The sequence below is a fragment of the Perissodus microlepis genome, chromosome 7 (genome assembly GCF_051167445.1).
Source record: "Perissodus microlepis isolate ML-2025 ecotype Zambia chromosome 7, ASM5116744v1, whole genome shotgun sequence".
NCBI classification, from domain to species: Eukaryota; Metazoa; Chordata; class Actinopteri; order Cichliformes; family Cichlidae; genus Perissodus; species Perissodus microlepis.
This window is the reverse complement of record NC_140467.1, coordinates 27,960,742-27,973,096: the sequence shown is the minus strand read 5'-3', so window position 1 is coordinate 27,973,096 and position 12,355 is coordinate 27,960,742. Positions and strand designations below refer to the sequence as shown.

General features: G+C 51.0%; 1 protein-coding gene across 1 annotated transcript; it reads left to right on the top strand.

Annotated features, from left to right (window-relative positions):
• Window positions 1-10,066: 10,066 nt before the first annotated feature.
• LOC146383269 (uncharacterized) lies at window positions 10,067-12,355 on the top strand. The gene is made up of 4 exons (XM_084936777.1): window positions 10,067-10,376; window positions 10,738-11,748; window positions 11,855-12,010; window positions 12,096-12,355. Exons 1-4 carry the CDS (start codon window positions 10,169-10,171, stop codon window positions 12,353-12,355), a joined length of 1,635 nt encoding a protein of 544 aa, XP_084792903.1. The 5' UTR covers window positions 10,067-10,168.

Genomic DNA, 12,355 nt, shown 5'->3' with positions numbered 1-12,355 from the left:
TACCGGTGCTGGAAATGCTAGCACTTGATGCACTGTTTTGATTTTGTTGCCACAGGTACCCACAAAGCAATGCGCAAAAGTCACGTGGTCTGTCAATCTCTAGTACTTATACACACGAGGAACTACTTGGATTACGGTGGTCCTGTTTGTCTATGTACGATTCTTCTAATGCTCGGACAGATGTGATTCTTGGTGAGGATTTATTTGCCTGGTCAAAGACTAATTTTGGAAAGCCCGGCAGCTTGATAAAACGCAGAAAGAAAGGCGGTGTGCGTCAGCGTGTAAGAAAACTTCGGAGGAAGAATCGTGTTCCTCTGCCTTCTATGATTCTGGCCAATGTCCAATCTCTTAGGAACAAAACGGATGAATTACAACGGAATTTGCTTCATCTACTGGAATACAGGGAGGCTTGTCTGATGGTGCTTACCGATATGGACAGTGATACTTCACTGTGAATCAGCGGCTTTGGGACCCCTGTCAGATTGGATCGGAACTATGGTGTAACACGCAAATCTCACGGAGGAGGGGTATGTTTGTATATCAACCAGGGCTGGTGTAATAATTTTACTGTGCGGGAGCGGTTGTGTCTTCCTGACATCGAGCTCCTTTCAGTATCTGTCAGGCCATTTTACTTACCGAGGGAATTCCCTCAAATTTTTGTCACTGTTGTTTACATTCATCCTAAAGCTGGTTAAAGTTGCTGCTGACGCCATTTTTAAAGTGGTACACAATCTGCAGACTCTCTCTCCGGTAGGGATGGGTATCGTTTAGGTTTTATCCGATACCGGTGCCAAACCGGTACTTTTGAAACGGTACCGGTGCTTAAACAGTGCTCGAACTGGTGCTTAAAGAATGGAGAACACAAACTTTGTCCAAAAACCTCTCATGTTTAGCTGTTTTTTTGTAAAAAGATAACAATGTTAGCCTTTTCTGCAGCTATAGGGAATATATGGTATCACTCTTGGCTGGAAGCAGTGCTTAAACAATGGAAAAAACACAAACTTTGTCCAAAAACCTCTCATGTTCAGCTGTTTCCCACTTTTTCTTTGGTCATTTTAGCCTTTTTGGCCCACCTACTATCCTTGGAAACGTAAAATGATTGGCTAGAATCTGAAGTGTATCACATCTCAGGAAAAAAAAAGCACCGAAATAAAGCACCGAAATCATAAATCGGTCTGGTTACTACCGTTTATGCCATAATGGCACCGGATACCGGTACCCATCCCTACTCTCCGGATGCTCCTAATTTTATTCTTCGTGATTTTAACAATTGTAATCTTAAGAAATCACTGAACAATTTCTTTCAATATGTCACTTGTCCTACAAGGCATAACAAAATACTGGATTTGTGTTATGGACCAATTAAGGGGGCATATAAGTCTGTGGCCGGACCTGCACCAGGTTCTTCGGATCACAATGTTATTCACCTCCTCCCTGCTTACAGATCTGTGATTAGGAGGGAGAAGGCCTGTGTGAAGCGGACTAATGTCTGGACAAAAGACAGTTGTGTTGCCCTTCAGGGGTGTATTGACCGCACTGACTGGTCCTTGTTTCAAGAGAGCACTTCTGATTTGGATGAACTCACTGATGTGGTGTGTAGCTACATCTCTTTTTGCAAAGATTCCAGTCAGAGAATTTAAGACTTTCCCCAATAACAAACCATGGCTCTCTAAAGATATTAGGGATCTGATTCTTAAAAGGAAATTTGCTTTGTGAGAATATTGAAGAAGGAGGTGAGGGCTGGAATAAAGATTGCCAAGATGAGGTATAGAAATAAGATTGAGGCAGAACTCAGTAGTAACAACCTCAAAAGAGCTTGGCTTGGTATGAAAACAATGGCAGGGCTACAGACGAAAGGTAAAAGTAATATTACCTTAGAGGGGTTTACCTCTGACAAACATCTGGCAGACAGTCTTAACAGTTTTTACCTTCGTTTTGAGAACTTTGACTGTTCTAGGCAGACCAGCACACTGAGGGAAAAGACTATCACTCCCCCATCAATTTCTATTGATAAGAGGGGGGTAGCTAATCTTTTTAGACACACTAAAAGCAAGAGTCCTGGACCTGACAACATCTGTGGACAGGTACTGAGAACTTGTGCTGATCAGCTGAGTGGGATTTTCACCATATTTCTCACTTTCTTTAGAGCTATAGACAGTACCTAAGATTTAGAAACATGCTATCATTGTTCCTGTTGCTAAGGGCATTTCTCCTAAGGTACTGAATGATTTTAGGCCTGTGGCTCTGATTTCTTTTGTGATGAAGTCATTTGAGAAGATAATTAAGAAATAGATTTTAATGCATGTTGAACACCATGAGTGAGGATGAATCATGTATTTTCTGATGTGCTCTCCTCCTCTACTGGATCACCCCAGGGTTGCTGCCTCTCTCCCCTTCTGTTCATTCTGTACACAAATGAGTGTTGCAGCAATTTCATGAACAGACACATCCTGAAGTTTGATGATGACACAGTGATCGTCAGTCTTCTAGTGGGGGATGAGTCAGGCCATGGACAGGTTGTAGATGATTTTGTGAATTGGTGTGATGAGTCCTTCCTTTCACTTAATGTGTCAAAAACTAAAGGCATGATTATTGATTTTAGGAAGTCCTCTTATAACTCATCACCTACTATCATTAAAAGTGCTGATATTGGGATAGTTGAGAGTTATAAATATCTAGGTGTGGTACTTGACCATAAACTGTGTTTTGAATCTCATGCTGATGACAAACACTGTTCTTTTTAAATTCAAATTCAAATTTTATTTGTCACATACACAGTCATACACAGTATGATATGCAGTGAAATGCTTAGACAACTGCTCGTGACCTAAAATAAAAGACTATGAATAGGATAGGAAATAAATAGGGTAAATTTAACTAAGAAAGAATAAAATAAAATATAAAAATTTAATTTTAAAATAAAATAACTGTACAACAAAATACACAATACACAAAATATAAAATATGGAAAATATATAAGAATATATTAAGAAATATAGAACAGTAAGAGCAGCTGTGCAAGTAATAAATGGTAATGGTAAGAAATGTAATGTCCAGGGTTGTGCAGTCCACATATTTAAGTGTCTTGTGCAGTGCAAATATGCTTAAAAGTGATTTGTTTAAGTGACTTGTGACTAAGTGAGTGATTTGATTAGATGACCATGCAGTGTAGTTGTACAGTGGCAACTAGTGTAAACAAATGTCCAGAATGTCCAGTGTGTGTGTAAAAACCATATGTGTGGGTCAGTACTATGAGGTGGTGTGATTAAGAGACTGTATCGCCTGCGGAAAGAAGCTTCTCCTCAGTCTCTCTGTGTTGGTCTTCAGGGAGCGGAATCGTTTTCCTGACCTCAACAGAGAGAACAGTCCCTTGTTGGGATGGCTGAGGTCCTTCACGATCTTCCTGGCCTTGGTCCAGCACCGCTTGCTGTAGATTGAGTGCAGGTCAGGGAGCTCAGAGCGGATGGTGCGCTCGGCTGATCGCACAACCCTCTGTAGAGCTCGTCTGTCCTGCATGGTGCTGTTCCCGAACCAGGTTGAGATGTTTCCCGTCAGGATGCTCTCTATGGTGCAGGAGCACCCTGGAGGGCAGTCGGAAGTCTCTCAAGCGTCTGAGGTGGTAGAGACGCTGTCGGGCCTTTTTCACCACGGTGTTGATGTGACAGGACCATGACAGGTCCTGCGTGTTGTGAGCCCCGAGGTATTTGAAGCTTTCCACTCTCTCCACTGGGCACTTGTTGATAACAGGGGTCTGGAAAATTAGATCTTTTAATGTCTCATCTGAGATGCTGTCTTTGTTTTATAGAAGTTTTATCGAATCTGTGATGTCTTTTTGTATCGCTGCCTGGTTTGGTAACCTGACGGTGAAGAATAAGAATCAGTTGGGACTTCTGGTAAAAACTGCTAGCAAAATTTCAGGGCGCTGGCAAGATAGACTTTTGGCCATCTACAATAGAAATGTGCTTAGAAAAGCTCATTCTATTATTAATTGTTTGAACCATCTACTTCACAGTGAGTTTGAGTTGTTGCCTTCCGGCCGCCGTTTTAGAGTCAAAACAGAACGATCATTTGGGGTCGTTGAGTGCCCCAGAGCGATTCTAATGGGTTTCGTCAGGGGATCGGGAAAGAAAACGTAGCACTTGGGGGCCATGCACAGAAGCTGCTGCGGCAGTGTGGGGGTCATTGATACCCCAGTACATGAAAATGAAGCATAATCACAATAATGATAATAATAATGATAATAATAATAATAAGAAGAAGAAGAAGAAGAAGAAGAAGAAGACAACACACAGACGCTTCTGAGTTTATTTTATTTTATTTGAAATTACACTCGCGATACAACTGAGGCAATCTGGAAGGCAAAATAAAAGTCAACAACGGGGTTGAATCAGCCTTTCAAGACAAACGAATCTCAGTAGATATGTCAAGAACAGGTTTACATGAAAAAAAAGGTTTACATGAAAAAATATCAACAAACTGTCCGTGTTTCAGGCGCTTGGTGCTGTACAGCGCCTCCTGTGGACGAACGTCACAGAGCCTGCCCGAAACTAGGAGAAAAATTGAAACGGGAGTGGCAGCCACAGAGGGAAATGATGACCTATCCAGGCCATACCATTTAGGGACATGCGCAATAGGGGGGGTGCGTTTTTAAAACGCCCCACCCCTCCCCCCCGGGGCTGTATTTTTGATTACAATATCAACAAACTGTCCGTGTTTCAGGCGCTCGGTGCTGTACAGCGCCTCCGGTGGCTGTGAATACATGATAAAAATATCACCGTAGGATGCGTGCATTGAAAGAATCAGCCTTTCGTGACAAACGAATCTCAGCAATCTCCTTTGTAACACTCTGTGACCAGCTGCAGCTGGCCGATTTTCACCACATCCACTCCCACCAGTTTGTCGTAGGCCTCGGTGATGGCGTCGAAGATTTTCCTCGCCGATTTCAGCTCATACAACAGCGTCTCCGCCACGGTGCCGACCTTGACGTCGTCCGTTTCCATGTTGCGGGCGATCAGGAGACGTTGAATGGAAGGACTGAAACGAGGTGTGAGGAGTCTTTTCCTGATGCTGTAATAATGTTCAGCGTAAAAGTCATCGTCCAAGACTCGCAGACACTCGTGTTGTCTCTGGCTGGGGTGATTGGTCTTGCACCCGTTGCACGCTTCGGTGCGGTACTCGTTGATCACTAGGTCGAGTAGGTGATACACCGCAGTTTTCACGGTATCGACGAGTAAAGAAGACGCCCAACCGTCAAGCTCGGCGTCTTGCCGCTCGCCCGCCGCCGCCGCCGCATCACACTCCGCGTCGGACAGTATCTCCCCCTCTTCCGAGGAACTGTCAGTTGAGCCGTCCGAGGAACGGTCCTCCTCGTCGCGACGCAGGGGTGCATAAGTCCATCTTTTTCTATTTTTTTTGTTGTTTTATAGCGACTTCATAGAACAGCTACAGCATAGGCAAACATTCAGTGAGTAAGTAAGTAAGTAAGTAAGTAAATAGACTGCATTGGAACTAGAAATCCTAGAAAACAAGTGAAATGAAACTCAGCCTTCATAGTTTAACAAGGAGAAACGGGGTGGGTTTAGCTAAGCGAACATTGACAGTGTACAATTTAACTGAGAATATCCAAGGGCTCCACCGAGCCCCATGAGAACATAAGATGTAAAGTACGCTCCTGCGCCAAATAATCCCAAGGAAGGGAGGCCGATGAATTTACACCGCTCCTTCAATTCGATCCTCTCCTCTTCTTCCCTTTTTCTTTGTTCTTCCTCCTTTCTCCTCTTCAGCCTTTCTCCTTCGAGTTTCTTCTGGGCCGCCTTATACATCTCGTCGGTGTAGTGGTTTCCTCCACTGAAATCCACCATTTCATTTATTTCATCCAGAAGACAGCCCCGGAGTGTCGATCACAGCGATATTTCTTCCGTCTTCGCCCTCTGCCTCTTTTCTGAGACAGCCGTCAGTGACAGACTCGGGCGAAACGTCTTCTTTGAAAGCGTTCGCATCCCCCAGGATGGTGTTTCCGGACGCACTCTTTCCCGATCCTGTTTTACCGTCCATAAGGAGTCTCAGTTCTTCACGGGTCGCAGAGCCTGCAGGGTTGGGGAAATGATGGTAACATTTGAATCAAGGAGGACGAGGAGCAACGGAGAGCCCGAGATCCAACTGGAGGGCGGTGTTCGCGTAATAGGCAGGCCACAGAGCTGCTCTTTCACTAGCGAGGCACTTGAGAACGATGTAGAGGGAGCAAGGAGGACGAGGAGCAACGGAGAGCCCTAGGTCCTCACCGAAGGGGGTGTTCACGAAACCCGCCCTCCGCAGACCTAAGCATACGCTAGCGAGGAGCATGAGAACTATGTAGAGGGAGCAAGGAGGACGAGGAGGCATGGAGAGCCCGAGGTCCAACTGGAGGGCGGTGTTCGCGTAATAGGAAGGCCAAACAGCTTCTCTTTCACTAGCGAGGCGCATGACAACGGTAGAGAAGGAGCAAGGAGGACGAGGAAGAACGGAGATCCCGAAGTCCTCACCGAAGGGGGTGTTCGCGAAACCGGCCCTCCGCAGACATAAGCGTACGCTAGCAAGGAGCATAAACGGAGGGCGGTGTTCGTGTAATGGGCAGGCCAAACAGCTGCGCTTTCACTAGCGAGGCCCTTGAGAACGATGTAGAGGGAGCAAGGAGTACGAGGAGCAACGCAGAGCCCGAGGTCCAACTGGAGGGCGGTGTTCGCGTAATAGGAAGGCCACACAGCTTCTCTTTCACTAGCGAGGCGCATGACAATGGTAGAGAAGGAGCAAGGAGGACGAGGAGCAACGGAGAGCCCGAGGTCCTCACCGAAGGGGGTGTTCACGAAACCGGCCCTCCGCAGACATAAGCGTACGCTAGCAAGGAGCATAAACGGAGGGCGGTGTTCGCGTAATGGGCAGGCCAAACAGCTGCGCTTTCACTAGCGAGGCCCTTGAGAACGATGTAGAGGGAGCAAGGAGTACGAGGAGCAACGCAGAGCCCGAGGTCCAACTGGAGGGCGGTGTTCGCGTAATGGGCAGGCCAAACAGCTGCGCTTTCACTAGCGAGGCCCTTGAGAACGATGTAGAGGGAGCAAGGAGTACGAGGAGCAACGCAGAGCCCGAGGTCCAACTGGAGGGCGGTGTTCGCGTAATAGGAAGGCCACACAGCTTCTCTTTCACTAGCGAGGCGCATGACAATGGTAGAGAAGGAGCAAGGAGGACGAGGAGCAACGGAGAGCCCGAGGTCCTCACCGAAGGGGGTGTTCACGAAACCGGCCCTCCGCAGACATAAGCGTACGCTAGCAAGGAGCATAAACGGAGGGCGGTGTTCGCGTAATGGGCAGGCCAAACAGCTGCGCTTTCACTAGCGAGGCCCTTGAGAACGATGTAGAGGGAGCAAGGAGTACGAGGAGCAACGCAGAGCCCGAGGTCCAACTGGAGGGCGGTGTTCGCGTAATAGGAAGGCCAAACAGCTTCTCTTTCACTAGCGAGGCGCATGACAATGGTAGAGAAGGAGCAAGGAGGACGAGGAGCAACGGAGAGCCCGAGGTCCTCACCGAAGGGGGTGTTCACGAAACCGGCCCTCCGCAGACCTAAGCGTACTCTAGCGAGGAGCATAAACGGAGGGCGGTGTTCACGTACTAGGCAGGGCAAGCAGCTGCTCTTTCACTAGCGAGGCACAGGAGAACGATGGAGAAGGAGCAAGGAAGACGAGGAGCAACGGAGAGCCCGAGGTCCTCACTTAGGCCCATTTACGCGTAACCCAAGGCCCATACGGCAAAGCGCTCACCTGCGAGGAGCAGGAGAACGGAGCAGAAAGAGGAAGGTGGACTAGGAGGCAGGGAGAGTCCAAGGTCCTCGTTTAGGGTGGTTTACGCGAACACTGCCGAGAAGGAGATGATGATGATGATGATGATGATAATGATAATGTGAAGTTGAGAGTTGTTTCCTCCGGCGGTTCGGGGTCCCTCCAGACCCCAGTGTTTGCCATCGTAACTTACGAATGTGCATTGGGGTTGCGAAATACCCCATCGTGGGTACACTTTGACCCCTTAGTAATCGCGGAGGAGAGAGCACCCCCGGTCCTCGCAAAGGCCTTTTTACACGTAACCCGGGGCCCACCCGGCTAAGCGCTAGCCTGAGAGGAGCAGGAGAAAGGAACAGAAGGAGGTAGGAGGACTAAAAGAAAAGGGGAGTCCGAGGTCCTCACGGAGGCCTGTTTTCGCGTAACTTGGGGCCCATCCGGCTAAGGGCTCACCTGCGAGAAGCAGGAGAACGGAGCAGAACGAAGAAGGAGGACACTGAGGCAGGGAGAGTCCGAGGTCCTCACTGAGGCCCGTTTACGCGAACACTGCCGAAAAGAAGACGATGATGATGATGATGTGAAGTTGAGAGTTGTTTTCTCCGGCGGTTCGGGGTCCCTCCAGACCCCAGTGTTTGCCATCGTAACTTATGAATGTGCATTGGGGTTGCGAAATACCCCATCGTGATTACTAAGGGGTCACACAGTACCCACGGAACACAGAGCGCCCGAGGTCCCCACTTAGGCCGGTTTACGCGTAACTCGGGGCCCATCCGCCTGAGCGCTCACCTGCGAGGAACAGGAGAACGGAGCAGAAGGGGGTAGGAGGACTAGGAGGCAGGGAGAGTCCGAGGTCCCCACTTAGGCCTGTTTACACGAATGCCGCCCTCTGTAAAGCTGAGCGTTCGCAAGCGCGGGGCAGAAGGACCAAGGAGAAGGAGGACGAGAAGGAGGCGATGATGATGATGATGATGATGACGATGATGTGAAGTTGAGAGTTGTTTGCCCCGGCGGTTCGGGGTCCCTCCAGACCCCAGTGTTTGCCATCGTAACTTACGAATGTGCGTTGGGGTGGCGAAATACCCCCCATTGTGGCTACTAAGGGGTCTGCAAATACCCCTGAGGTGATGAGACAGGGGTAACGAAATACCCCCCATTGTGGCTATTAAGGGGTCGGCAAATACCCCCGAGGTGATGAGACAGGGGTAACGAAATACCCCGATGCGAGTAACGCGGGGTAGCGAAATACCCCACCGCAACATCGGTAAAGGTAGCGATATAGGAGTTACTAAGCGTGTCGGGGTTGCGGACGAATTGCCAGCCAGAAAGACAGAAAGAGCGCACACCACCGACAAGCACATGTCCCGCACCAGGCCGTGGGTGGCGAGGAGGGATCGAGGCGTAGCAGCATCAAGGGCATCAGCATCTGTGTCAGCGTCGCAAACCTCTTGGGGAAACCGCGGCTCCTTCAGCGGAAGAAACTTAGGCGCATCGTGCACTGCTGCTGCTGCTGCTGCTCCTGCTACTCTATTACGACCCGCTACGTTTCATTATCAAGGCCTAGCCAGCAAAGACGCAGAAGACAACACGGTCGCCGGTGGTCACGTAATAGACAGGTCCGCACACGAAACCTTTTCCAGAAAGACAGAAGAAGTCAGTGTCCATCTAACTGACGGGGTTGAACATGACGAGAAAATTGCCTTTGTTTGGGCCGAGGCGCAAGCATCCGGCTTTGAAATCTCATCGCAAAATTACCAGGGTGACGACTCGGAAGATGACTCTGAAAAAGAGTCGCAAGATGACAACGAGCACTCTGAGGCCGAGCTTCGTGACGAGGATGCTATGGGGGGCACTGAGGATGGCGGTGATGATGGTCGCGATGATAATTATGGTGAAGACGACGACGTAGATTACGACGAAGCTGTAGGCGATTGCCACGAAGGTGACGGCGATGACGGCGATGACGATTACCACGAAGATGGTAGCAACGAAGACGACGACGACGACGACGACGACTACGAAGAAGAAGAAGAAGAGGACGAGCAATCGTCGCGGTCGATTTATCCCAAGCCCCGCGACCTCAAGCAGCGAGGAGGCCCCACCGAAGAGGCTCTAGCCGAGGTCCGAGACGAGGTGTCCTCGTTCATGGCGTACTTTCCACCCGAGATACAGGACGCCGTGGTCGCGATGACCAACCTGGAAGCGTCCAGGCGCCGCACCGCCATCGACGGTTGGAAGCCCATGGGCCGCGCCGAGTTCCGAGCCTACGTGGGGCTGCTGATACTCGCCGGCGTGTACAGGTCACGAGGCGAGGCCTGCGAGAGCCTGTGGGATGCAGAGAGCGGCAGGTCTGTGTTCAGAGCCACGATGCCGCTCAAGACCTTCCGGGCTTACTCGAGCGCCCTGCGGTTCGACGACCGAGAGACCAGAGAGGCCAGGCGTCGCAACGACCGCGGTCAATACGACAAGCTGGCCCCGGTCAGAGCGGTGTGGGATGAGTGGTGCGGGCGCTTGCCTCTCATGTACCGACCGGGACCCGAGGTCACCGTGGACGAGAGACTGGTGCCGTTTAGAGGTTTGTGTGATGATGATGATGATGATGATGATGGGACGTATGGGATGGATACTCGGTTTTCCTCAATGTATTTTTTTTTGTACTTTTTGTATTTTTTGGGGGGCTTTTATTTGGTTTTTCTCCCTGTGTGCTTGTGAAACTGAGATACGTTCTGAACTCTTTCACTCTCTTCGTGCATGTGTGTCCGACTGTCTCTTTGTGGTGATTGTGATGATATTGGCATGTATGGGACGGATATTAGGCTTTCCTCAATTCTTCAATGTATTTTTTTGTGTACTTTTATTTGGTTTTCTGCCTGTGTGTTTGTGAAACTCGGACACCTTCTGAACTCTCTCTTGGTTTCTTGTCGTATCACCCACAGGAAGGTGTCCGTTCAGGCAGTACATGCCCAGCAAACCGGCCAGGTACGGGATCAAGATATGGGTCACGTGCGACGCCCGGTCCAGCTACGCGTGGAAAATGCAGGTGTACGCCGGCAAGCCCGACAAGCTCGGTCCTCCCGAAAAGAACCTGGCCGCCCGAGCGGTCATGGACCTCACCGAGGGACTGGCGCCTGGACGCAACGTCACCTGCGACAAGTTCTTCACGTCGCGCGAGCTCGCGACGAGGCTTTTTCACGAAAGAGGCCACACAATGCTGGGCACCCTCCGAGCCAACAGGCCCGAGATCCCCAGAGAGCTGCTCTGCGTCAAGGGCAGGGCTGTTGGCTCCGCCGAGGCCGCGGTGCTCCGCGGCGGCCCGGACGGCTGGTCGCCCAACGCGGTCGTCCTGTCCTACGTGGCGAAGAAGAACAAGAACGTGCTGCTCCTCACCACCTCTCCCCGCTACGTCGGGCCCTCCGGGTCACTGCTGGAGCCGAGCAGCAACCCCGACGGCGGCGGCGGCCCCGCGAAACCCTCAATGGTGCTGCATTACAATCGCACCAAGGGAGGCGTCGACAACCTAGACAAGGTTGTGGGGACCTACAGCTGCAGGAGAAACACTTCTAGGTGGCCCGTGGCCCTTTTCCACAACATGGTGGACGTGGCGGCCTACAACGCGTTCGTCCTCTGGAGGGAGATCCACCCGGACTGGATGTCAGGCAAACTCAACAAACGAAGGCTGTTCCTCGAGCGTCTGGGCAAAGCGCTTGTTCTCCCGATGCTCGAGGCCAGGCGACAACGAGGAACGCGAGGAGGAAGGCAAGAAGGAGAAGGAGAAGCCTTCTCCGCTCCCGATTCCCGCTGCGACGAGCCGCGGGAAAACCCGGTCAAGAGGCAGAGGTGCCGCGTCTGTCCCAGGAGCAAGGATCGTTTGCTTCGCCTGCCGCGTGCATGTGCGCTCGAAGTGCGCGCTCACGTACTGCCCCAACTGCGCCGCGGCCCGCCCTCCGGTTTCGCGACGAGACCGCTCCGACGACGAGCTCCGGGGCCCACCAGTGTCTGCTTGACCCCTCTTTCTTTCTCTCTCTTTCTCTCTCTCCCTCGCCACCACCGAAGATGGTCGAGAAAAGCTACCTATTGACACACCGACTACTCGTAGGCCGAGCACGTCTGCGTCGACGACTCGGGACATTTACGAGCCGTTCGGTCACGACAGCAGCAACGACGGCGAGAACGGTGACGAGGGGATCCCGGTCGATTCGGTCCGATTCGGTCCGATTCGGTCCGATTCGGAGAGCGCGAACCGGGGGAGGAGTGATCGTTGCGGAAACCGAACGAGCGTCCCCGTGTGCTTCAGGGGTCACCCGCCAGTCGCTACTGGGACAAACACAAAAGAAACGCACCGGTCCAAGCCGTGGCTCCATTCGACGGGACGTGCGCGTGTTCCGTGCGCTTCAAACGCCACCCCAGAAACAGCGAGATACACAGCGAGAGACGTCTTCCGACACTATGCGTGGATTTTCAATCCGCCGCAACCGCGTGGCCGCCGTCGCGATCGATGGCGGGCTACAGACGTTTAGGTGTCTTTGTCCGATGCTGCGACGAGACCCGCTTTAG

Coding starts and splice junctions, on each gene's coding strand:
- LOC146383269 (XM_084936777.1), top strand. CDS start 10,169: ATGCCGCTCAAGACCTTCCGGGCTTACTCGAGCGCCCTGCGGTTCGAC. Junction 11,749..11,854: donor GCGCCGCGGCCCGCCCTCCG/GTTTCGCGACGA, acceptor CCACCACCGAAG/ATGGTCGAGAAAAGCTACCT. Junction 12,011..12,095: donor GGTCGATTCGGTCCGATTCG/GTCCGATTCGGT, acceptor CGTGTGCTTCAG/GGGTCACCCGCCAGTCGCTA.